Source organism: Petromyzon marinus, chromosome 31 (genome assembly GCF_048934315.1).
Source record: "Petromyzon marinus isolate PM22_M1 ecotype Great Lakes invasive population chromosome 31, UKy_Petmar_22M1.pri1.0, whole genome shotgun sequence".
Lineage (NCBI taxonomy): Eukaryota > Metazoa > Chordata > Hyperoartia > Petromyzontiformes > Petromyzontidae > Petromyzon > Petromyzon marinus.
The window spans coordinates 14,718,728-14,745,768 of record NC_133697.1 but is presented as its reverse complement, the minus strand read 5'-3'; the positions used below and the strand labels follow the sequence as shown (position 1 = coordinate 14,745,768).

At 46.6% G+C, this 27,041-nt stretch overlaps 2 protein-coding genes across 3 annotated transcripts in view; one reads left to right on the top strand and one right to left on the bottom strand.

Annotated features, from left to right (window-relative positions):
• Positions 1-26,077, top strand: part of DTD1 (D-aminoacyl-tRNA deacylase 1) — a 94,749-nt gene extending 68,672 nt beyond the window's left edge. Inside the window, exons 5-6 of one of the 2 annotated variants that reach the window (XM_032964180.2) lie at positions 18,699-18,852; positions 25,868-26,077. In XM_032964180.2, the coding sequence (XP_032820071.1) occupies positions 18,699-18,833 (135 nt within the window). In that variant the 3' untranslated portion in view covers positions 18,834-18,852; positions 25,868-26,077. Of the gene's footprint in view, positions 1-18,698; positions 19,276-25,867 lie in introns of those variants that run through there. The other variant, XM_032964179.2, reaches the window with a different exon arrangement.
• LOC116947896 (S-geranylgeranyl-glutathione receptor P2RY8-like) lies at positions 565-7,541 on the bottom strand. Its single transcript, XM_032964177.2, has 2 exons — positions 7,116-7,541; positions 565-4,578 (listed from the first exon to the last, which is right to left on the bottom strand). The coding sequence occupies exon 2, from the start codon at positions 4,569-4,571 to the stop codon at positions 3,462-3,464; it is 1,110 nt and encodes a 369-aa protein (XP_032820068.1). The 5' UTR covers positions 4,572-4,578; positions 7,116-7,541; the 3' UTR covers positions 565-3,461.
• Positions 26,078-27,041: the final 964 nt, after the last annotated feature.

The following is a 27,041-nucleotide window of genomic DNA, read 5'->3' as shown; positions in this document are numbered from 1 at the left end:
GAAGATAACAGCAAAAAAAAATCACTTTTTGATTTGTTGTAACTTTCCTGCAGACAACTATAATAAAAGGCCTTTGCGTAATCAGTAGGAATGTCAGTCTGCTATCCAGTCATTGTGAAAATATGGAGCTGTGGAAGCATTTGGAAGCTATGTCAGGATAATTAGAATTGAAAAAAATTGCACGTCGTGTCTCTTTGTATACCGTGAGAACAGTGCGCACGCTTACAATAGGCCTGGAACGATTCGATGAATTGTCATGACTGTTGGTTGTGATTACCTGTCAAGAATTGGTCCCTTTGCGAACATTGTGGTGGATTGTGGCAGCTTTCGTGGCTTCCAGGGTCACGTGAGCCGATTGCCGATGAAACGCGAACCCCAAGTTATTAAATCCCGCGCGGACACAATTGGACGTCTGCATTGTGAGCGCAAGAGTCGATTTTAATCAATGCATCGAGCGAGGCATCGTCCCACCGATCATTTACAACATACGGCGGTATTCGTCTGTGCACGTGCGAAGAATGTACTTTACATTTTTAGCACAAGAGATGGGATACTTTTTTAAAAAAAAAATACTAACAGTAAATCTCTTTGGGTAATAAATGTTACAACGAGAAAGTTTTGCATTGATTTACCCGACCGTTTTTTTTACCCGACCGTTTTTTGGGGAAAAATAAAACTGCTTGCAAAATCATTACAATAGTGCATTATGTAAGTTAGTGCTTTCCGTGCAATATTCAGAGGCCGTTGCCATGTAGATGTTCATGCGTCATCGCCCATTCAATGTGTGTGATCGCGGCGCCGTTCCACGTTCTCTATTCAATGAAATTTACTGAAAAAAGTTCTGCGTCATTCCAAAGGTCTGCAAAATTGTTGCAAAGTTGTCAAGCTAGACATTTATGCAATGTTCGTGATTGTATTATTTTTTTACACTGTGTGGGTGTAAGCACTTTCAAACGTTAGATTTTTAGAGCTCTACTCATGCAGTTTTCCACGAATGTAATGGCACATTACTCGTGATTTATACATCACACATACATGTGTGGAGTGCTGTCTAGTGTGGTGTGAAAACAATATTAAGACATTATTTAGTGATAATCGCCGTGCGATGCTTCCTTACTCCCAAAAGCAGGGACATTAAGCCACAATGACTGTTGAAGTCTTCTGCATGGATTTTCAGAATTTATTTCGAGAAGAACGTGTGTGTTTTTACCCTTAATTTAAATGCATGGATGGGGAAAATACTGTCTAGGGTGTCCATAAAGATATCAGCTGTAATTATATTCAGACAGGAGTTTGGGCAAGGTTAATGATGTGTTTTTGATTTAGTGGCCTATACTCCCTGCAACACATCTCAAACTTATAAAAATGCACCCACAGCGGCAGCCGTCCCTGTGTGGCACAGGTTGACTCAGCACCTGGCCTGCAAATGGACGTTAGCCTGCCGGCAGGGGGCGATGATTGCCGCTGCGTGGAATAAGAAAAATGTAATTTGCAAATAATTTTCGAATTTGGCCGACTTGGACCCTGATGCCGGCACACGACGGCCCACTCTTGCGAATGACGTCGGGGCATCTTTAACGTGTGCTGTGAAGCAGGCGTTGTGTATCAACACTGTGGTTGTTACACCGCCGTGGTAATAGCTGCGGTTGTTACACCACTGCGGCAATAACCAGGGTGGCCGCTGGATTCGAACCGTGAACGTCTGCAGTAAGCGGCGAACGCGCTACCGTTGTGCCGCGTCATTGCCCGTACGGTGCGAAAGAAGTTCAACATGCATACGGAACATACGTACGGGTAGATACAACTACAGCACGCACGCGCGTTAGTCTCGTCCCTCGAAACCTCCACGTCTCCCGTGGTGTTGGCGACACGCATCCGCGCGGATGTTTGAGAGGCTCCTAGGGACGAGCGCTTCAAATGGTTCTCTTCTGCGCTGTTGCTGAGATAAACAATTGGAGCATCTGAGCCAGGGGTAGGCAACCTGCGTGCGGTTCCAGAGCCGTCCGCGGCTCCTTCAAAGGACTGCTTCGTGACGTTGTGCATTGCGGCTTCTTGAAATATCGATTTTTGTTTTACCGAATTCGAAAAAAAAATGTCTCTTCTTGTTATTTTGGTTGCTCAACCCCTGTTACGAGGAATGTGTTGACAATATTTCAACCGTGCAGTTCAAGCTGCGGCCTAATTAATCTTCTTTCAATGAAAGATGGTACCTTTATAAGGCACGAATGTGTTTATTAGCCTGAGTAATTTGGCCGGGATTCTTTTACACAAGGTTCAGTACATCATGCAATTTTTTTAAATGGGAGAACACCCCATTTGTAGGATTTCCACTTTAAGTAAATCATTGTCATTCCATTAAATAGGCTCTAAGTGCATTGAGAGTCTTCATCTCGTCGGCATTGCAAGACTTGGGACTATTGTTACTGAAGTACGTGTATTATTATGAACTGGGAACTGTGGCTGTTCTTTGAGTTTGCAACTGGTGCGAGGACAGTAGCATGCAATGGCATACTCTTGCAAATTACATCACCATCCTAACATTTCCATTTGTCTTGACAAATCCAAACGTAAGTTATGGATTAGCTGCTTTTCCGCAAACAACTTCAGTGACTGGTGAGCTAACCTCCGAGTAATCTTAGTAATCATTTGCATTTTGTAATCACCTGCCTGCCTGACAGCTTGAATAAATGTCAGGAACCCGAGTTGTCGCATTTAGCCTTCAGTGGAGAGTGTGCAGGTCAGGTGAGACGAAGCCTCTTAACACCAGCAAGGGTCATATCTAAGAGTTGATGGGAAGTTTTACCCGCACAATGTATTCCTCCATCTCAGACATGGGACATTTTAAAGACCTGTTTCATGAAATCCATTTCCGGGGGACTCAACTGGTTGGTACGGATAACTTTGTGCATTTGGGTGGTCGAAAGTGAGTTTGCTTTCATTGACGGGAATGGGGAACATGCACTCGTAAGCCCGTGGCGCTCGAACGTGTCATAGCGCTGTCATGTCTGGCTCGTTGAAATCAGACGCAGTAAGAATGCACGAATTCAGGATGCAATGCAGCCCAGCTCCAGTGACCCGGCACGACATGCTGCAGAATACACACACGGCCATCCACCCCCTGCGCTCTGACAACAGTTCAAAGGTTGTGTTTGTAATTCTTCAACGTTTTACGTATTTAGAAATGCAAATAAATAATGTTAGTTTTAAGTGTGCAATCTTACAGAGACTAATTGCGTGCTGGGGGCTGTGTTGTGCAAGTATCCCTAATCAAGTCAATGCAGTGAGATGTGAACACCGCCAATAGAGGAATTGGCTTAAATTATCCAAACTGCAAATTGCTACTTAACATCGAGGGCAGTGGTATTTTCCCGGCAACGCGGCCAGCTCCAAAGATACCCCAGCATCGCGTAGTCCTCGCTTCTACAAATCCCTCCGCCGCCTCGGTTCCCGGCCTCGCCCGTCTAAACCTTGCTGTTGGAGGTGGCCTCGTGCTCCTGGCTCGACACCTCGGTGCCGGCGTACGACCCGCGGCGGAAGAGGCGGCGCACGGCCCTGCGGAATTCGTGCGAGCTGAAGTAGAAGACGAACGGATCGAGGCAGGCGCTGAGGCTGCTGAAGGCGAGCGTGAGGCGGTAGACCCCGTACAGGCCGCTGCTCCCGCGCGTCCAGTTGAGCAGCGCGTGCATCAGCAGCACGCAGTTGCACGGCGCGAAGCAGGTGACGAACATGAGCAGCACCACGGTGGACAGCCGCATGGCTCGGCGGCGAAAGTTGCTGACCTTGGCGCAGCCGCCGGCGGCGGCGGCGGCGGCGGCGGCTGCGCCGGCGGCCCCGCCGCCGCCTTTGGCGAGCTTGCAGATGACGGACACGTAGCAGAAGATGGTGACGCAGAAGGGCAGCAGGAAGATGACGACGAAGAAGACGACGCAGTAGACTTGGAAGAAGGTGACGACGGCGTCGCTCTTGGGGAAGACGTCGTAGCAGGTGGTGACGCCCAGCTCGGGCACGCGCCGCGTCAGGTCCACGGCATGCAGGGGCGCCGTGGCGAGCACCATCAGGGCCCACGTGACGGCGCAGGCGCCGGCGGCGAAGCGGCCGCTCCTCAGCCTGTGGAAGCCGTGCGGGTGCAGGACGGCCAGGTAGCGGTCGACGCTGATGCACGCCAGGAAGTAGATGGAGCAGTGCGTGTTGAGGTAGAGCAGCGCGGTGACCGCGTGGCAGAGGAAGCGGCCGAAGGGCCAGTGGTTGCCGCCGTAGTGGTAGGCGATCTGCAGCGGGAGGAAGACGATGAAGGCGAGGTCGACGGCCGCCAGGTTGAGGATGTAGATGCTCGTCGGGGACGGGCGGCGTCCCGCGGCGGCGGCGGCGGCGGCGGCGCGACCCGCCCCGGGCTTGAAGGAGCGAGTGCCGCGCATCAGCAGGGCGGCCACGCTGGAGGGCAACGTGACGGCAAAGACCAGCACGTAGATGGTGGGCAACGCGACGGTGGTCAGGCGTCCCGTGAGCAGTCCCCGCGTGAAGTTGTCGAGCTTGCTGATGTTGAGCGAGCCGCTGCTGATGTTGCCGTCCATCGTGGTGCTGAAATGAAATGAAGTTGGCACGGGTGTAGATTCCAGCGAAAACGAATGCATTGCACTCTCTCGTTGGTGTTGTCACTGGTTTTTTTTAAATTTTATTTTACCAGGGAAGGCCCACTGAGCTATGTGGCTCTTTTTCAGAAGGGGGCCATGGCCACACACGAAAGCTCAACCTAAGTGGCTTATCATCACGTGGAAATGTAAAGCAGCCAAATACTCGAAACGCGTGATGTCGATTCTAAATGTGGAGGGAAAAACCGGAGGACCCGGAGAAAAATCCACACGACCACGGGGAGAACGTGCAAACTCCAAATATACAGGCATCAGGGTCGGGATCGAACTCACAACCTCCTGTATACCAGGCGAGGTAGTCAACATCTCGACACACTTCTCTTCGCTTTACTTCATCGTTCTTGTTCACTACTGACGTTTCGAACTCTTTTATTCCATCTCAAAATGATAAGAATCCCCATTTGCTTGGAAGAAAATATGTTTGCCAAGAGCTTACGTATCTCTTATGGCTATATAATTTAAATTGACAATAATTGTGGTTTAATAGCCTTGCTTTCACCGCCAGCATTCAATCTGGTAGTTACATCACACCGCCCTGTGTCGTATGTGTTTGTATATGCTTGGAAGGTATTGCATGTATTTTGTTTTATCACGACACTATCCAGGCTATGCCACAATTGTGCACGTGTCCACTGTTATCCCCTGCACAGAAGAGCAGTCTCCACCTCATTCAATCACAAGCGGGTAGTGTTTACCCTGACTCCATAATCGATGTGAGACGCGAGGTGTATCTCTAGCTCGTAACCATATTCGACTCACTCGTATTGCTCCTAACCGATAACAAGAGTATGCCAACGTTTTCAGCATGTCGTTATTTTACGTTGGAACACCAATTTTAATCGCAGAATAGACAGGATTTGCTATTGTGGGTAACTCATGAAAGATTCAGAGTGGCTGCATTTGCACACATTAAAGACATACATTATTCATGGTGCTCTTTTGCAAGCGTGCTTTGCTTAGAAATATTGCCAAGTGTACAAGTCATTTTTTCTCCTTGTGCTAAATAACGCCATTGTCCGTGGTCTTGCGCCAATCGTGTGGAGTTTAAGTGGTTTCCCATATTTTCCATTCGACAGTAGAATCACTGTTGTAGTGCGAAAGATCCCCACGGCAATGTTCTTCTCAATCATATGAACGCCTGAGTTGTCCCCAGTGCAATTTTCGCAAAGCAACTTCTTAATGTCGCCGTGAAAATGAAGAAGTCGGCTCGTGATACGTTCACGCAAATGTAATGTACGACAAAGTTAGTTAAACAAAAAAAATACTGGAGGTATCTGTCGGAGGGCAACCCAGAGGAAAACACAACAGAATGTGTGTCATTGGGACAGTTACAGAAGGGGAAAGGAGATCAAAATGATGAAATTAAGAGGCGGAAGAAAGCATTTTGGAATGCTTTTGGGAAACCCAACTCATTAATGAAAAGCCATGCACCCTTTGTTCCAAATCAAAATATATATTCTAATTGTTGCTTACGATCTGTTATGACACATGTATCAGAAATATTGTCATTATAATGTAGGTATGTATGTTGAACTTCTTTCGCACCGTGTGTAGCCGACCGTGACATTTTTGTGTGCAGGGGCGGTATATTAATACGTGTAAATTATGACAATGTAAGCAATTGTATTTCTTCAGTTAGGTTGTGGATAATTATTGTAATGTTATTCAAATTTGCCAAAATTTGAAGAATGACCCACAAATTACTCAATTGAGACTATACACAACAGCAGTCGTCATCATCACCAACTATGACAACTCGGCAAGACCCTCCTGAAAAAAAGAGTCGTGGGACTCGGTGAGGTTTTCCAAGGGTAAATAGGCATCATAACAATCGTAACAAAAACACAAATAAATGTGAACACCATGTAAAATATGACAGTTGCACCACGCTCAAAGAGGTGACCGAAGGACGAATAAAAAAGCGCTTCAAATATTAGTAAATGCTTTTAAACGAGGTTAGATTTTTTTGTGAGCATGGAAAGAAAATGACACGCAAAGCACAAACCACTGCGCCGCCTTTTGGGTGACTAATTGGTGAGGGCGGATATGGAGACGTTGAACTGTGCCTAGAAGAAAACCGGGTGCATAACGCAGGGATAACAGTGAAAGGGCCACGCAGTTCCATTCACAGACACTGCTTGCGATACTTGCCATCTTACAGTCTGGTGGGATGCCAACCATTTCCTCTCAACTGCTGGATTGCAGGCGGGTGCCAATCGTGGCCGACCGAGGCGATGCATAATGAGAGACAGCTGAATTAACGCGGAGTCAGTTAAACCGTACCGAACGATTATACCAAGAGAGTCAGCTTGCTCGCACTGGCGCATCACGTGTTAAAACTAAAAGTTAACTTGGGGAAAAAAAGTTTCAACAAAACTGTGCAGGTGGTTTGCAGGAAGCATCTCGCTCGACGCGTCGCTTTCCAAACAGCCGCAGTTAAGGTGAATAAAAACACGGTTTACGCACCTTGTCGGTCTTTTTGAAGTTTTCGAAGATTCAAGTTCCCACGCAAAGAAATAAGCAGAACATTAATGGAAGTGTAAAATACTTGATCGTGGCGGTTGTTTTATTTTTTTGTTGTGTGTGTGTGTTTGTGTCTAACGCGAAAAAGTGCCAAACTCTCCGTAGCCGTCGCGCGCGAGGACGCAACCAAGCCCAGGACGTGTCCTCTCTTGCCGTGGCCGTGTGCCCAATGAAGTCAAACTTCTCACCCAAGCGCCCCTGCCCTTTGACGCCGCGGTGACGCGACGCTCCTTCTCCTCCTCCTTCTGGGGCGAGTCTCGGCGCGCGCCTCTTTTTGATGTCGACCGGGCGGGTGAGAATAGAGGCGCAGCAGTTTGCCGATGCCGGCAAGGTGACTTCGCCGGCGAAGCTTTTCTGCGGTGCCACGGCTGTCTTGCCGCCGGGGGTCTTTTTAAGCGCGCGCCGATGTTGCGAGCGAGCGAGCGAGCTGGCCGTGGATGAGATCACAAAATGATCCGGAATTCGTTTTGGAAATACCCCTGCGAGAGGCACCGTCCCGCACACCGCAATAAATGATTCACTCTTTTTTTTAGACAGACTCCTCGGTTTCAAAAGTCGACGCGTGACTGTCTAGTTCCTTATTGTTTACCACAGCGCGCGTGCGCGCGTGGTTGTTTTTTCTTTATAAAATGATGTTTGAATTTTTTTTTATTTGGCAACGGCGCTGTGGCGTTGAAAGGAAAACGATACGATAGGTGGATAATGATCGTGGCTGCGATGGCCCTTCATTATCGAGAAGCCAGAGAGGTGACGAGTGGATGCCGGGAGTTGGAGACCACACACTCGACACCATGGGGCCTCGTGAGCATGTTATCGAATGTACCAGTTTTTACATTGTCACGTGAATAGCCGCGTCATAGTCGCCACTGGATGTGATAGACAAACACTTGAATAATGAAAAGGCATTACTCGATTAACTCAAGTGACGTGAATGCGTTGGGTTGCTTTTGTTGTTGAGTTTGCTTTCTGCGCCCCCGTCAAATGCTGCAACAGCAGCGGCACCAAATAATATAATCAAACCTTTTTATTTGCATTTAAATAGAGGACTACACGGCGGCGATCATGTTGTACAGTAGGTAATGTTATTTGTGTTATCGCTTGGTGCTATTGTTATTATTTATTCACCATAGTGTTGTCGCCTGTCAGTAAATGATAAGCTTCCCATCTTTGATGCATCTTCGCGGTTCCTGATATAAGTGTTGAGCGTCGTGTTAACTCAGATCCAGAATGTATCATGTATGAGTATGAGAAAGTATGATATATGCGTATTAGATTGTTGGCACAGTAGGGGGCACGGGTGGTGCATCGGCCACTCATCTCAGTCGGTCGACCCGTGGCACCTGCTGGGTCTGCCCCGTGACCTCCTGCCAGCGGGCGTTCGACACTTCACGTGGCCTCAACGTGCACCTAGCCTGGCACAAGCGCCGTGGTGACGTCACCGCCACTTAGTGCCGAATGGCAGTTGTTGTGTGCCTATTAATTAGAAAAGGTGTTTTGAGGAATATTTGCAGTTGTGTCCTATTTTTCAGAACAAATGGAAACTTTTATTTCCGCAAACGGGACAGCGGCTCTGGGGAAATGCTTTTCCTTACAACCCCTTACCCATCCGCACTTTAGAGTCCCATACACTGGTGGGAAAACAGTGGCATCGTGTTCGCAACCGGTACAGTTTTAGTTTAAAAAAAACGACGTGACTTCCACGCGAGGCGTGTGAATACATCCGTGGATACAGCGCATGCGAACGCTGTGTTTGAAAGTGCTCACCGACTTGACGTAACACGGTTAATGTGCAACAACATTAATCATAAATTATTGAGCAGTGGAGCTCGGCTCACAATGCAGGTGGCATGAGTGTTTCTTGTTGAACAAAAGGGCCCGCGGGATTAGTGGATGCACGGGGGGTGTGGGCGTGAGTCATCGGACGCAAGGATCCCGGGCTGCTTCCGCGCTGAGCCGGGATGGATTCTGTCTGTGGGCACGCCACGGATTCAGCTCCTGTCAGATGGTGGTGGAGGGGGCACCTTAACATTGAACTTAAACTCAACAACACGTTTTTTTTTTACTTTAACCAGGCCCAATGAGCTACACAGCTATTTTTCAAAAGCGACCTTGCCATCACGAATGATAGCTCAACGAAGCAGCTTATGGTGTTGACATTTATAGCAGAAAAATACTGGAAGCGCATGTGGATTCCAAATGTATAGGGAAAAACCGGAGTAACTGGAGGAAATTCACGCCACCACGGGGAGAGAGAGACACGCAAACTCAAAATATACAGCAGGCGTCAGGGTTGGAATTGAACCGACGACCGCCTGCATACCAGGCGAGGTAGTTAACATCTCATAGCCACCGTGGCGCCCTGAACTTAGGCCGGGGACGTTTGATGGTGCAGGACCCAGCCCTGGCACCCACGTCTTGCCACCCACGTCTTGCCACCCACGTCTTGCCACCCACGTCTTGCCACCCCCGTCTTTCCACCCACGTCTTGCCACCCACGTCTGGCCACCCACGTCTTGCCACCCCCGTCTTGCCACCCACGTCTTGCCACCCACGTCTTGCCACACCCGTCTTGCCACCCACGTCTTGCCACCCACGTCTTGCCACCCACGTCTGGCCACCCACGTCTTGCCACCCACGTCTTGCCACCCACGTCTTGCCACCCACGTCTTCCCAGCCCGGCCGTGGCAGCAAGTCTCACCGTGCGTGTGTGCCGTCTCAAGTTATTACAATGTGTGAGTGGCGAATCGTAATTATTTCCCAGGTCATCAGGGGTGTTTTTTTGTAGCTGCAGCAGCTGGGTACATATATACGGATTCACGACAGTGTAGTATTCACGCTATTACAAATGGAAGGCATTGTTTGTGGAAAATAACACCAAAATGCAATATTTATGTACTGTATTAATGTATACAACATATCTGCAAGAGCAGCTGTGTTTAACCTGCCTTTGCCTTTTGTTGTTTGATATCGCTCTATTTTGTATGTGTAGTAGAAGCTGGATATACTCACACCTCTTGTGAGCAAGCACAAGTGTGCTTATATCCAAAATAGTGGGTTTGTAGCAGCAGCTGCCCTTTGCCTTCCCCCCACCAGTTAAATGTAAGCATGTGTTCCTTATATCAGAATTGTGCTTAGATAAGGTGTACTTATGTCCAACTTTCACTATATTCACACACAGAGTGATCCTTTCATAGATACCCCACTAACGTAATCGGGAGGAATTACTTGGTGGAGGAAAACAGCGTTTCATGTCAAAGCCTCTTCACGTGTCCCGCCAATTGCAATTCACTCTGTTAGATGGTCTAACACCCTCCTCTGTCAGATATGGAGACCTCGCTCCCAAAAGGTTCAGTCACCTGTTGAGAAGAAAGTGATATGAGGCTCATTATAAATCGGCAGTATGGCCATAAACGGAATCGCCCTGTGTGCCTGTGTACGATGGATGATATACTCTGCAACCGCAAGGCCATAACCACTATAATCTTGGTCTCAAATGAAGGGTAATGCATTGACACTCCCCAAGTCACTTTAATAATTTTAAAATGTACTTTTGTTGATTTATGCATTTTCATTTCTGTCATAGATCCAGGAAGGCCTCCCTGAGGCCCTGAGTGTGAACAGTTAACGACCATTCTCTTTACAATATTCATGAGTGCGTGCCAGCCATGTGCTCCTCTGCAAAAGCCAATTTCGGGTTCGTGATAGGTGGCGGTGGCTTGGGGAGGCCTTCATCCAGCAGTGGATTGACCATGACTGATAATGATGATGATTAAAAACAACGCTTGGCTGGCAATAGATAGTGGTGTCTTGCATCAGATAACAGGGGAACATCCATTTGATTCCTGACACATCCTCTTCAGCTATGATCTATCCACGGATGGATGAATGATTTGATTTAGTTTATTAAGTTTGTTGAGCCTCCTGGCCAGTATTGGGAGAAACGTAGCCCCTCTTTCACCCAGTCTCTATGGATCTCCATGAGTCTCTGTGGTGGCAGGACACGAGAAGACAAAGTGGATGCACCCAGAACTCGAGCTTGGATTTATGAGTCAAAACAGCAACGTGGAAAACGCCATCGTATTTAGGATTCCTACGTTTCAGTGGACTGTCCTAGAGATTGAGAGCTTAAGTTATGTATATTTAGTAATATCGTGGTTGAATGGAAAATTTCATTGTAAACAAAATTGAGTTGGGATTCTTAGCATCAGTTAAAACTCCCCAAAAAATATATTATAATTATTTTAGTCACATCAACTTACATTTCCGTGGCTCAAAGAGCCAAACTATTTTAGCCAGATACATCTGAGAACACCGAAGAGGGATAGCTCAGCGCTGTTCAGAACGGTTCCGAGTCCAATGCGGCGATGTCTCCACAGAGGGGAAACGGCAGTGAAACTTTCTAGTTTTTAACTATAAAGAATAATTGAGTATTGTATTTTTAAATGGTGTAATATGATATATATCCATACAGGAGCTGATATGAAAGGCTTACTGTGCACAGGGAGAGAGGTAGGTTGATTGTGTTTTAATTGCTGGTGATTTTCCCATTTAGCACATTTGGGCAAATTGTTTCCAGAACAAAGCCCAAATCCTGATTACCTCAGACCTTTGAATGTTATTCACTTTGCAGTGCACAATGCGCTTCGATAATCCCACTGTAAAATGCCTGGGTAACTGGAGACTCGAGTCATCGTCCACGTGGATGTCCCCTATCGGTGAAATAAATGCCATCTAATAATGGACCTGGAATTGCGTACGTTTGCGGGAAGACCCGCTGGTTTGCAAGTCATGAGCCCTTACTGGGCTATTGATAGCACATGCAACCGACGTCAACGTCAAATTATAAACATTTGCCCACGCTAGTCACAAGACGATGAGCGATTAGGGAACCAACTGCAAAAAGACGGTCGGCAGCGATGAGCTTCCGTTTTTTCTGTGGTGGTAGTGGTGGCGGCGGCGAGAATCACGGTGTAGCCCGTGACAGCACCCTCCGATGTGGGCAGACAGCTCGTGACCCATAGGCACGACTACGCAACACCTTCACGACCGCTCACGTACCTCCTCGTCATCATCAACTCGGAGCACGTGAAGGGGACATGTCACGAGACTTTGAAAAATAAACTCGATCGAAGCTAGCTCTTCCCCTGCGGTGAGAAGGCTCCGTGATTGTGCGCCCACGTCGTCTGCAGTTGTTTAATGACATCACAAGACGTTTTCTCAACGTTCACTTGGGCGTGTGCGAACAAGACGTTTACAGAGTTGTGGCATTCCTCTCGGGCGGGGTATGCTTACAGATTAATGCATTCAAAACGTATACATATCACTCGTTTGCATGTCCTTTAATGTCCAGTATCATGGGGTGCCGCTACGTAACATTTTTAAATGTGTTTCGTATATACATTCTATTTCCCCGAAATTAAATGTCAATTGATTTGAAACGTCACATATCTGACTCGCTGGGGACTGAGATATAATCACGCGTGTGACAAGGTTGGATATCTGACCATTATTAGGGGAAAATATAGTCACAGCGCTGCTTTAAATATGGAATATGCTTTTAAAGTATTTTAAATTGGGGTTCCACGGAGATTACTCTTAATTGTATCACTCCATCACTGCATTCAAGTCACAGCTCACAACACACTCTGTACGATTGCATGCAAGAGCTAATTAGCCGCAACTTTATTTTAAAAATTAAAACCCCCTCTGAAATTGTCTATTTTATATGTATGGGTGGAATGATGCGATGATGTCGATTCGGGTGGCAGATTGGTGCCAAAAAGGCACCACACGTGTTAATCAAAAAGTAAAATTGCTTGACTGATGTGCATGGGATTAAGACCTCATGACTCTTCGTAAAAAGGTCACACTTGTGAACATCAGTAGCATCTGACAGTTAACACCCACGCACAAACACTGCACTGGGTGTGGGTGGTGAATCGGGAATGGGCGGATCACGCGACGTTCAATACGCGACCTCGTGCCGTGCACCACAGTTTTGTTTCACACGTACCGGGAATATATTTACGTGGTTCATCAAGTTTGGCACGAGGGGGCATTCACGATGCCGCGGGGAGAGAGAATGGCTCTTGCGGCTCTTGCGGATCTGGTTCTGCGGAGGTCCCTTTGAATTTAAAAAGGAAAAGCCACCCAGCGCGAGTGCCTTGGGGGTAGGCGTACAGAACACCAGGCCGGCAAGAGTCTGGTAAATGGTGCTAAAGGAAATGCCTGGTCGTCACTTAAAAATGATGTTGGCACGAAATGTAAGTTGTCTTAAATGGCAATGTGGTGCTAAGTGGAGTGTGAGCTGTGTAGTAATGGTGCTCCGTGCGTGAAGAGTTTTCCACAGCACTTGTTAATGGTCATTAAACACTGTGGGCGACCCATTATAAACCCTTCACAGAACTGACAAATATATTGGACTGTTTGCTTCGTTTTGCGTGTGGTCTCTGACAAACCGACATTAATTCGCTTTGTTTTTGTTGTTTATAATTATATGTTTTTTTTTAAATCAATCATTGCTCATAAAATGCGTTTATTTATATATAGCAGTGCTTTTTGTTGTGGATTGTATAACGCATAGGATGATTTATCCATCCTGGGTTGGTAATTTAGTATTTTCCATGAGCTCCATATCATTCGACTGAGTTGTAATTCCTTGACTGATTGATACGCTGCGGTTGGAGCTTCAAGTCTCCGAACAACCAGAGGTGAAACCTACATCCACAACAAATTTATCCTGTGTGGGTTTCTAGAAACATCGGTTAGGTTGATGGATGGTGGGGGTGAAGTGATTGGGGAAAATGATAGGCATTTACAAATATTCAAGAATTTAAACGTATTCATTGTCCTGCACGTTCTGAGCAAAGAACAAGTGAGGTTATGCAACATTGCTCGAACTGCTTTTAAAGTCTTCGCTCACATGCTTTGATTTGGCTGCTGGAGTCTTAGGCAGTTACACTAATTTATAATAATTATAAACACGGTGTGGTGTGACTTTGGGAACTTGCAGTGACCCACAGTTCTTAAATACTCTCATTGTAAAGTGGGTATTTTCTTTGTGTTTTCTTAAACTGTTGTTACTAATTATTACCGTTATTATTGTTTTGGAATGCTGCTGTGGTGTCGCGGTTATCACACTGGATGGAGGTCGCCAATTTGATCGCTGAGCACGGCAGTGGAAAGACCGGACGGGTTTCTTAAACCCCTCCCTCCTTTATCCACCCGACATCATCAGTGGGGAGAGCGCAGCGAGTCGATCACGATCGGGACGCAGACTCGGAGGATCAGACTCTTCGTCACCGCCCGGCTCAGACTTGGTCTCGAGCACGGCTCAGCCAAAGCTTGGCTCAGGCTCAGCTCATTATTACAAATCGGCGTAGAACGCCTTGTTGTTGTGTTTACACAGTTGGCTACGTACGGTGCGAAAGAAGTTCAACATACGCACATGCATACGTACGACTAAATCCTAAACAAGACTGGGGCCAAGCTCACAAGTGTCTCCAGTGAAGTGTGGCTCTAAGCCAGGGGTGGGCACATTTTTTGACTCACGGCCAACAATGGGTTCTAAATTTTGACAGAGGGGCCGGGCCAGGAACAGATGGATGGAGTGTTTGTGTGAACTAATATAAATGACGTGTAAAAATCATTACATAAAAGGATTTGGCCTTTAACAGGTAGCAAAGTATTTATTTGCAAGGCAATTTAACAAATTGCACGAACATGAACAATACAAAAACATGTCGTAACGAGACTTATCAAACATCATGAAACATCTGAGGCCTGCGCCTAAACCAATGACCTCACTTGAACTTCTTTATGATCTACATTAACAGGTTAGAGCAGTCAGGCAGGCTGTGTGTCGGAGATTTGGCTCAACCTCGCTACAGCAACACATAATCACTGTCAGTTTCAGTGGGAACAGTGTTGTTGATCTCCCATTTTTTCCAGTGCATCCAAGTCTGGAGTTATTTTGGTTGTGGCAATTCTCAGGATAGATCTGAGGTGCTAAAACCGTTAACTTTGATCTGTGATGGGCTTTGTTGGCATTCATGGCGCTGAATGTCTGCTCACACACATAAGTCGAGCCAAACAAAGTCAGCATCTTCTGTGCAGTCCTCCGGAGGTTTGGAAACGTGGCTCTGTTAAGTGAAACATAAAAGTCATTCAGTTTAAGAGATTTGAACTTCTCCTTTAGGACAGAGTCAGACTGGAGATCTATCAGTTCCAACTGCAGCTCCTGTGGTGCTGTTTCAGAGTCTTGTGACAGGGGACAGGACACCAGCTGAAGTGACTGTTCAATGTTTTCGAAATCAGAGATCCTACGGCAGAATTCTCCGTGCAGGTCCTCAAGTGATTTGATGTATTTTTTTGCGTTTCGCGCTGCCTCTTCCTGCATGGCAAGTGTGGGGGAAATGAGCGAAAGATTTGTTTGCAATTTGTCTGGAGAACAAAGTGAGCTTGGATTTGAAGGCCTTCACATGTTTGTACATGTCGTGAACAAACTGATCTTTCCCCTGCAGTTTCACATTCAGCTCATTCATGTGTGAAAATATGTCCACAGCAAACGCAACGTCACTAAGCTAGTTCTTGTCGCTTGGCTCAGGGAATTCGTCAGATTTCCCCATCAACTCCAAAAATGCGATGATGTCCTCTTTCAGCTCCCTCACTCGTTGTAACACTTTCCCCAAACTTAACCAGCGGACACGAGAGTGGTACAGCAAGTCCTGATGATCCGCATCAGTTTCCTCCAGGAACGTAATAAACTGGCGGTGCTGAAGTCCCCTTGCTCGTATAAAGTTAAGTTTTACGGCTGGATTCACGACATGACTAAGCTGCAATACAGACTTACACAGGGATTCCTGATGGATGATGCAGTGAAGGAAAATAAGATCCTGGTCAGGGTTTTCCTCTTTCACTTTATTCTGGATTCTTTTCAGCAGCCCAACATTTTTCCAGTTAAATTTGGCGATCCATCCGTTGTGACATTGACATGTTTACTCCAAGGTAGTTTCATTCGTTCGATGACAGCAGACACCTGGTTACACAAGTCCTCTCTCCGCGTTGTTCCTTTCAGGGACTCCATGGTCAAAAACTCCTCTGTTATCGCAAAACTGTCGTCAATGCCTCGGATAAAAATGAGGAGCTGATCAGTGTCTTTTACGTCCGTACTTTCATTCAGTGCTAGTGAATATAACTCAAAGGAATCAGACTTTTTATTTAATTGGCTGGTTATATTTTCACCAATCAGTTCCACACGGCGAGTCACAGTCATGCCACCAAAAAACTTGCCTTGGTAGTTGACTCTTGAATCGCAGTTTGTCGGTGAAAAAAATGTTGCTGAGTCTGTAAATTAGCCACCAACCTCTGAGCCGTAGCCGCCCGTTCTTGCGTTGACTGCTTGCTAGCGTAGTTAGCATGCTTCGTAGCAAAGTGACGGCTGATGTTGTACTCCTTGAAAACCGCGACAGTTTCTCGGCATATCAGGCATACAGCCTTCGATTGGACTTCAGTGAAAAAGTATTTTGTTGTCCACTCCGTTTTAAACACTCGGCACTCATTGTCCACTTTTCGTTTCCTTGATCCGCTCATTTTACAGAAGGGCTCACAGGGCAAAGCGAAAAAGTGAAGGGAGCACCGTATCTAACTCAGCAATGTAAACAAACCCTGAAAATGGCGCTGACGGCCCACAATGCATTGCGAGATCATGTGCCCTTTCAAGCCCTATACACCACACTTCCGGTCAAAGTGCGCCATCTAATTGGGAAATGGCGGCATTACAGGAGAAAGGTAAAATTTAATTTAATAATAATATTTGGACAAGTTCGGCGGGCCGGATTAAAAAGCCCAATGGGCTGTATACGGCCCGGGGGCCGTACTTTGCCCATGTCTGCTCTAAGCCACCTCATTTGAGCATGAGCCCAGCCATGACAAAGAACACGAGGCTGAGACGTTGTTTTATTATTATTGAGGACGCAACTCGGCTTGTTTGATACCAAGCGTCTGTCCGAGCTCGGGACGCCAATGGGATAGAATGAACGTCTTCCCGGATTATCGGCCGCCTGGTGTAAGAGTGCCAACAAGAACGTTTTGGGGCATGTGACTCAATTCCGAGTGGTAAAGCCTGCCTCACCGGTTCTCTCTGCGAGAGTGCCTGGGGGAGTGGATGAGGCTAAGGGAATTGCCACAGCCCGTACACAATTGATAGCCAATGTTAAGACAGTGAGACAAGGGAAGGATTCCCGTTTGGGGGATTGTGCATGCAGAGACCTCTAGAGTCGGCATTGTCTCACCTCGCTTGAAATGATCAGCCTTAGGAAACTTTCCACCTAAGCTTTCTGGTAAAACAGGGCTCCTCTTGGTGAGTAGGAGCTGTGAATGAATGTGAATAACACAATTACGTTCCAAAGGCTTCTGCAGTGTCTTCCGCTTCGGTGAGTGCTCAATCTGTAATGGGGTCACCCCCAATCCAAGTTGCTTTAGGGCCTTCTTGATTTGCTTCAACAAACATACCTAGGCATCCCAAAACACAGCTCCGTGTGCTTAAACAGGCATAGATGCGGCACAATATTCATTCTTCTCGCACCAAAGGTCTGAGCTGGTACTTCACTGCAGTTAATGCCACATAGTTTTTTAATCACAGCCATCACAGAATCACAGCTATAATCACACATAATGTTTAAAATGTATATTTTTGTTGTTGGAAGTGCGTTTTCTTTCTCCATGGAAAGGAAGCATTCATGCAGATGCAGAATAGATGCCTGAGTGCATGCACCAGTCGTCTGCGAACACAGCAAGGAGCAATCCATTGCAGTGGAGTCATTATTTGAACAAAATCAATAAACCCGGAATATGTTTTGCAGGTGTCCTTTTCACGAGTCACAAAAACAAACAATCCACTCTTACAAATGGGGAGCTAGGCCGTGTACAAAACACATTTAAAGGGATATACATTGTACATTGTTCTTTGTGCGTGACAACACAATAACAAACATCCTCCCTGTGCTTCCGGCTCTTCTCTGTTCGATATTGGATGCTCATTTACCTCCCAGCACCAATGAGGTTATGATGGTCTGAACCTAGGGTCGTGGGACAGGGTGAATTGCACGTTCCGCAGCTGTGGTGCAATGGTGGTCATTGCACCGATTGTGGCCTGCAATCTGCAGTGTCGTGAGTCCGATGTTGACCACAGTGTGCGTGTGTGTGACAACTTAGCAACGTTGTGCAACTTGACATTGCCTTTGCCTCAAATTGGGCACGACTTATCACAGCTTGGGGTTGTGACGTCACTCGAGGATTGGCTCCGCGTTTTTCGCGATTGCTCTCTGGTCGGTAAGTTTTCGAATGTTTCAATCACGCTTGCACACGCGTGTTCACGCCATTCGCCCGGGAGTGGAACACCAAATATCTTTGCGTCGTCGTTCAATGCGCCTACCGAGCGAGGGTGGCCTCTGATGGTTACGAACCCTGATTTAACGTGTTGTTGTTGTTGTTGTTTAAAGTGGATTTCCTTTTTCCTCTTCGCAGATTGCCAAGCAGGAAAAACAGCAGCAGAGGCAGCAGCAGACAAAACCCAAAGTAAAATCAGCGGCAGCGTCATCAGAGCAACAAGACAACCCAAGTGGAGCTGAAGAAGGCAGCACAGCACGAAGCAGTGACTGATCGCGTTGCTTGCGAACAGGCAAGCACTTTTAGTTCATTTGAACATGACCAGCACCATCCTCCAGAGTTTCTCGATGTGCGAGACGGGCACGTTCGGCATGGTCCCCACGTCTCGAGCACGTGCTCGTTTTTTTCTGTTTTTCTTTTGACCGATTGGAATGATTGAGGTGATTTGTAGTGATTGCTGCATTTGCCGATGGAGGGTATCTTTTTATTTTCCAAGTTTGCTAGAATTCCGTGTTCACACTCACGTTGGCTTGTATTTGTTCTTATTTCCTTATGGAGTTTTCGTTGTTTGCAGTTGCCATTGCCCTGTTTGTGTTCATAGCATCTCCATTTATACTGTTTCAAACTGCTCTACCAATGTCTTTATTCGCAATGAGACGTTTAGTCTCACCGTGCCCTCAAGACGGTAATAAATTATTGATGATGTTATAACAGATATGTAGATGTTCACTGGTTTCTTTGCATGTGGTTGCTACTTTGACTTTTTGAATGCGAGCTGGAAATGGATACATTTGTGCGGAGCAAGTGAAAGAGGCCAAACATCCTGAAGGCAAAACTGTATTTCACATATAATGAGATACAATTGTGCATATTATAAATGACAATGAAAAGGCAGTGTTCTCATACATGAATGGAACATCAAGGGAAGGCTAACTTCACATCTTAAACAACAACAACAACATCATCCCACGTCCCTCTCCTTGCAGTGACGCCGACGGGCATTCTTCCCTCACGACGAGCCTTCACTTTGGACACAACGCTAATTTACAGGCCCAGGCTTCGGTGCTTGAACTTCGTCTTCTCACCAACCGTCCCTTCCCCTCGTGCTCTCCCCCTTTTATATCCCTCGCCCAACCCCCACATCCCTCAGCCAATCCTCGTCCTCCAGCGGCCGCCAAAGCGCTACCAAGCTCGTTTTCCCGCCTTTTACCTGGGAATTTCTCATCCAATCAGTGTCATTCTCTCACCGTAACCAATCCTCTTCGAGGCCTCCCTGCACCAATGAGAGGCCCCTGAACACTGTTGCTGACCGTCCGTCTGCACCCGAGGACCCCGTCAGGCAAGTGGTCTCTGTCGCTTCAGCCTTTGCATATTTACAACTCTGGCTTTTGGACGTTACAATTGCTGCACTGCGTCCCCATGAACGGCTTAAAACGGGGCCAGCCTGATTCACGAACCTCAAAAGTGGTCCTGACCCGGATCCCCATGGCAACTGTGAACCAATCCGCGTGAGCTGGTAGTGAGCTGGTAGTGAGCTGTAACCGAGCCTGTCTCCCGCGTGTGGCTGACAGAAGAAGAAGTAGCTCTCTTAGCCAAGACAGCTGCCCACCTTCAGTCAGGCCGTCCTCGGTGACAGTCGCGATGTTATGGGGATCGCCGTGGAAGAGATGCGCCATGAGCGGGGTCTCGCTCGGCGGGAAACGTCGGGGTCGTGTTTTTTTTATTGAGGGGGCAAAAAAAACTGCATGAAATTACAGAATTGATCGATTTTGCCTCAGAATAGTGGAAGCTAACCCATGCTGCGTGTGCTGAATCTGGTTATCGTTTTAAATTAAAACACGATGATCCCTTCTCGTCTCCCGTGAAGGTGTAAGGGAGATGGAGGAGTGAAGGAAGATGCCCAAGGAGCCATGCTTGAGGTCAGGACCTCGGTCACCCAGGGACATTTACAGTCATAGCCTTAACAGACTGTAGGGGCAAGTGTTGTTAGCGAGCACCTATGAAGGCCGGAACGGTACACGGGGGGGGTGGGTGGCCAGCACCCCGCCTGGCCGCCTTTGTCTCCCAAGTGGCGATGTTTACACACCGCACCAGGTACTCATTTGAGGCTTAGTCGACCCAGGGGAGGTCCATGACCGGTTCAGACAATCGTCACTGGTGTTGACCGTGAGCGCTACTAACACTGCCGTGACTGGAGCGGAGAGTTTGACTGGCAACAGACTTTACGATCGAGCACGTGTAGATGTTCTTTAAACACACTTCACTCGTGCAGTCTCACTCTTTATTCTTCCATATGGCGTGGTGATGAGAGGCGTCGTGTTCATGTAGAGGGCTGCTGGGGGAGAGCCACGGGAGTGATGCTGTGAGATGTTGCCGATGGATTGAGTGAAGTTTGGGACATTGTTGGTGGTTTAGTTGCCGTGGTTTGCCTTTGATAAACCGCAATGTGGGCTGGCTTTTCATCTTGCTCAGGGTGTAGTAGCGGTAGCTGGCCACACCTGTTTTGCCTACCCATGGTCCGTCAGGCAGTACTTTGTGTATTTGAACACGGACAAGCACAGACAGAACCCAGTAATATGACCTTAGGGTAAATAATGACAAATCAGCACCATAGAATCAGAAGCAAATAGCAGAGCTTAATCAGGGCTACCCTGTCACTGAATAAAAATCAACTGATTAGGTTTTAAAATTCAGTGGATCGCTTTCCTTAAAGCTTTTATTGATGGAAATGTTAGTTTGTATTTTGAATTTGAATTAAGACAGCTTTTAAAAAGTACATAGGGTCAGCTATGGCCTATTAAAGTCAGAGATAGCTGGTCATCATTTTATTTATGAGTTTTGAAATGGAAAAACTGTGTGAGTGGATTTTTAGAGGGTTTTCAGGGGCTCTTCGTGGAATTTAGAGACTTTATATAACCAAACGAATATTATTAGTGGATTCACAGGCTTTCAACAGGCACACTTCAGCCCACGAGGACCTTTTTGCCAAGAGGCAGAGGCAGCTCATTAAGGAGAGTCAAAAGAGGCAGTGCTTCCAAATTCGTTGTAATAATATGAATACATAGTGCTTTTTAAATTGAAAGATTTACTATAGATCAGTGTTCTTCACAAATTTTCAGAGGGTGAGAGGCCATTTTCGCCGATAAGACATCATTAGTGAGAGGGCCGCCACACATTTTAAACCATTGGGGGTTTGACAGCAGCAGCACGATGATGATGATGGGGAGTGTTTTCACATTTGCGTATTGTCAGGGGCCACACTAAAGACCATTGGTGGCCCGCGGGCCTTGCAATGAAGATCACCGCTCTAGATCATGAGATTCTGCCATGGTGTAATGCTTCGCACAATGGTCTTCAAATCCAGAGGTCGTCAGTTTGATCTCCCGGTGTGGCAGTTTAAATAAATCCACCGCACCCACCCCCCACTCCATCTCTGTCCACCCTGCAGTATAAATGTGTACACTGTCACGTGTGGTGGGGTAAAGTGTGGGCACTCCCACCTCTTCAAAGATGTATGTATGTTGAACCTCTTTCGCACCGTGCGTAGCCAACCGTGCTAATCGGAGGTGCCATATGTCTGGCCAGCGTGGAAGAGTAGGCCAAATACCCTCTACAGATGGGCTCTTTAAAGCGCACTCTATTGGAGGAACTCCGCCAGCAGTGGCGTCAGAGAGCGATTGTCGTGTTCCACCGTAACCTACTCAAACGTGCGTTGCAGTGATTGTTTTGCTGTAGCACACGGACATGTTCATGCATATTAAACACACCGTGTTAGTTATTTAATAATTCCTGAATGGCCGAGGGACGTGGTGGTTCGTGGTATAACGAAACTCCAGTGGATGGCGACATCAACTAAAACACTTTTTACCGAGGTGCACACCCGCACTCGTTTTGTTCTGCGTGTGTGTGTGCCCTCTGGTGGCCGACTCAGCCTCAAATGAGCAGGTGGTGCGGTGTGCAGTCATCATTGCCACTAGGGATACAAAGGCGGCCGGGCGTTGTGCGGGCCAACCCACTCGCTCGTGTGCCGTCCCGGCTTTCAGAGATGCACTTGCCCCAACAGTCTTTTAAAGTCTATACGGGGGATCTTTGTCTTTGCCCCCTGGTGAGGCCTTGCCCGTGTCCTCTCTGTGGGTGGGGGGGGGGGGGTTATTGCCGGAGGAGATGCTCACTTCTTCCAGGGCCAGACATTCACTGCGGAACAGACTTGCCATCTGGAGTGCCTCTACCACTTTCCTAATCCTTAATCCAGACCGTAGTTTGTAATTAGGTAGGGGCACAAAGACTAAATTAAGGTAAGTGTAACATTAATTCAGATTGATTTTATAATAATAGATTAACTGATAATAATCAAGTATTCCAGCGGTGATTAATGCAGGTCATGATACACAACTCGTGAATTATTTCTTACTCACTCATTACTGCTGTAAGGCCCTATTTGTCAATGCATTGCTGGACGATGTGTTGCCATGCTGTGTGGGTCATGGGGGTTATTTGACCATACTTAACTTTGCTGGTCAATCTGCGGATTGATGAAGGCAGGGAGTAGACGTTGCAGTATTGGTTAGTACAACAATGCATAACTAATACCAATTCTAAATGATGTAAATTCTATTCTTGGTTCTTTCGGTAAAGTCACGTAGAAACAATAAAATAATACAAATATAAAACAATACAATCCTCACGACGTTTCGACTGCAACACAAGCAATCATCAAGAATATGAATCCCTGCAGTCACGAAAGCTTTAAATCAAAAGATGTAAATTCTATTTGTTATCTTATGAATTATACATTCTCAATAATCATGAGCACTGGGCTAGCGCCCTGAGGTTGTCTCCTAATGATTTTGCCCAACAGTCACCGTTGCTTACATCCCGTTAATTCTTGATAAGGCCCGAAGGGCACTGCTTTTAAAAAAATGTTGTGAAAATATTGATGGTTCAGAAGCATTTGGAAGGTCTGTTTGCTTTGACATCCTCCCAAGAGAATGCCCAACTTGTCTGGGATTGTATTATTATACGTGATTATATCCTCATCCTTCACTATCCTTAGCTACATCCTCTACCTCCCCGATTGCATTGTCATCCGACCCAAATGGTTTTTCATTTGGATCAACAAAGTACACCATGTGACCGCAGGGCCCGAAACGACCCGAGGTCCCCAAATGCCCCAATGGTTTGTAATCAGCCCAAAGTCCTTCGGTGACTCCGTGATGCCCAGATGACAAACGATCCTCCAAATGAACCATGCCACCCCGTACATGATTGAAATTCCGCCTCTCCCCCCCTCCCCTAAAAAAATGAAATAGGAGTTTCCAAATTACGTAAGGTCCCCAAAATTACAAATTTCCCTTCCCACGAATACGATTCAGTACAATAATGTACAATGTCATTTTAATTGAAATCGCGTCTCAATACCACCACGTCTTGAGTCACTGTAGATGTTTTTGCTTTCTACAGCGAGGCAGGCAGAAGTCAGAGGTGGGCAGGAAAACGAAGGAAGGCCTCGTGTCTGGACAAGAGCAAGGTCAAGGAGTCAACAGCGTGGATCGCTGGGGGGAAGAGAGTTGCAGACCGTGACCCACATGACCCTAAGGAGCTCGTTATCACGATTTAGCAACTCTAGACGCATCATTCTCTAAACGTCGTACCATATTTCCAATGAAGCATTCACTGTTGCATCACTCATCATTACCCTTTTCTGTCTCTGCAGTTGAGTCCTCTCTCGAAAAGAACTTGAGTGGTTTTACTCTTTCCTGTGTATAATGTGGGGTTGGGGGGGGCGGTGCCGAAAGTTATAAACACTGCACAGTAGTGAACACAGATCTGTGTTGGAACAGTGCTTGGTAACTGGCTCTCAATAAATACCGTTTGCAGCAGCTACAGCTGCAGCAGAGTAAAAACTGGGGGGGGGGGGGGGGGGAATATGAGCCATTGAGAATTGTCTCACTGATTTTTTCATTACAAGATTAAGTTGAATTTCGATTTAAAGCTTTCGTGACTGCAAGGAACAAACCTGTCGTCCCGACAGGTTTGTTCCTTTCACCTGAAGAAGGCCACTTGTGTTGTGGCCGAAAGGTCGTGAGAATTTTATTGTTTTATTTTATTATTTTATTCTCATTATACGTGCCTTTACCGAAAGAACCAAAGAAGAAGATTAAGTTGCCCAAAAATCTAAATACTGCACACAGAAACCCCCTTTGAAACATTCTTTCGACTCGGTGATGTTTTCCTGGGAAAATAAATGACGTGATTTTTATAATGTCCGCCGGGATGTTGAGTCTCTACAAACTCATTCACTTTGCCTTTCTCAGGCTGCATAACATTTGCATCATCATCATCATCGTCGTAGCTTTGAACAATTAAATTTGTGTAATTTTTGCTATTATTCGCCTGTTAAGTGAAAATTTAATTAAGTTGCGCGCCATCGCTCAGCTGTAATGATTCACCGCCCTCAATGAATTAAGGGAATTAATTATTTTCCACTTGGTGGTGACTGCCTTGGTCAGTCTGAACTGCAGGGGGATTTGATCCCTTTGCACGCAGGCATAACGAATTTAAAACCATTGATTCTGACAAATCCGATTCTATGCGTGTTTCTTGACCGTAAGCAGTTTTTTTATCGATTTATCATTGCACCTTTCCATTTTATTCACCATCATATCATCACTGTTTTTTTACCATTGCATAATTACAAAAAAATCTGTTGTCAAGATTATAAAAGGGCAGTTTTATCAATCATTGGTGACTGGGTTAGGCCAAGGCCCTCATTCGCTTTACTTTGAGACTGTCTATGGCCACGTGGCCTGCATGAGGCAGCCTTGTTTCTTTGCTTCATGAGGTGTGCATGAAGCAAAGAACAAGCAAGGCTCCGATTAGCACGGTTGTCTACACACGGTGTGAAAGAAGTTCAACATGCGTACATCCAAGCAAGCATTCGAGGAAGCTGCAATGCTCCAAACACAAACTACTTAATTCGTAAATCAATCCACACCCATGACGAGAACCAGATCTCTTGTCTGCATCCCATCAATTGCTGACTGCATTCATGCATTGATATGGTAGTGGTGATTTGCTGCTGATCCTGCAATACAACAGAGGAGCCATCATTTATGAACGTATTGCATTTATTACATTATTCTTGTTTTATTTCGCGTTTAGGAAACACGCAGAGGAAGAGTCATGCCCGTTTTTCTTTATTGTATGAGACAGTGTGGCATTAAATACGGTCATTTGCAGTCTATTGTAGGCAATACATAGACTATTGCTGCACGTGCCTGAATAATCATTTAATGTGTTTTATTTAGCGGCGGCAGTGCCCTTGAAGTTCCCGCCACATTTGGACCCACGACCTCCCAGGACCGCAGCGGTGTTGCACGTGGACTGGATGGTTCTCGTGTATCTAAGAAGGTCGGCAAGAGGCGGGCTTCTGGAAATGTGAGCGCGCATTGGGACAGGCGCGCGCGTGTGTGTGTGTGTGCGTGTAAAGTAATAAATGTGGAAAGCAATCAATGTTATCCTGCAAGGAACACTTGTGCGTTATTTGTGTGGTGTTACTTCACGGCCGTGTAGTCGGTTTCAGCGTATCTCATGCAGCGTCACGCAGCCCTGTTCCCGCGCGGCCATGGGGTGTGTGTGTGTGTGTGTGCGAGACTTAATCCGACTGATTTACTCAATTATCACTGTCACAAGCTGATTATGAGCAGCGCAGTCCAGGTAGGAGTTATTAATTGCCCTTTCTCTATTGCATCGCTTTGCATTTTTGCAACCCGAATGTTTAGCCCTGAGAGTTTATGAACCTCCAGCGCTGTCCTCCAGACAGTCTCGTCCCCTTCACCTGATGAAGGCCGCTAGTGTTGTGGCCGAAACGTCGTGAGAATATTATTGTGTTATTTTATTTGATCAATTTATTATTTTATTCTCATTCTACGTGACTTTACCGAAAGAACCAAAGAAGATGAATCCTTGCAGTCACGAAAGCTTTAAATCGAAATATTCAAGCTTATTGTGTACTATTTATGGTATGTTTTGACCGTAATCCCTGGTCGTGTGCTGTTGTTGGGACGTAACCTCAAATTTGACATCACAAAATGTGCCCATTCTTGATGGGGGGGTGGGAGGGTGGGGGAAAGGAGCCAACATCTAATGTTGAGAGCCTTTGCGTAAAAATAGCCCTGTGGCCAGTTTGATTCTTGTCTCATCGGGGGCATTTGTCCGGAGGGGACACGCTGCTTTGTGGTCATCTGCGGGCCTTGTGTGTGTCCGGTGCTTCACAGGGACTGGTCCATCACTTTGGCTTCCTTCTTGGCCCATTCCATTGGGCCCAAAAAATCTATTCACGATTTGGGAGTCTGACATTCCGTGGAGTATTTCCACCGAATGCGGCGAGGAGTGTGGAGGATTCAGATAACAGGCGACGTTTTGAGCAGTGGCGCTTCTTCATAGCCTAAAACGTCGTCTCTTGTATATTTTTTCTCGTTT

Coding starts and splice junctions, on each gene's coding strand:
- LOC116947896 (XM_032964177.2), bottom strand. CDS start 4,571: ATGGACGGCAACATCAGCAGCGGCTCGCTCAACATCAGCAAGCTCGAC.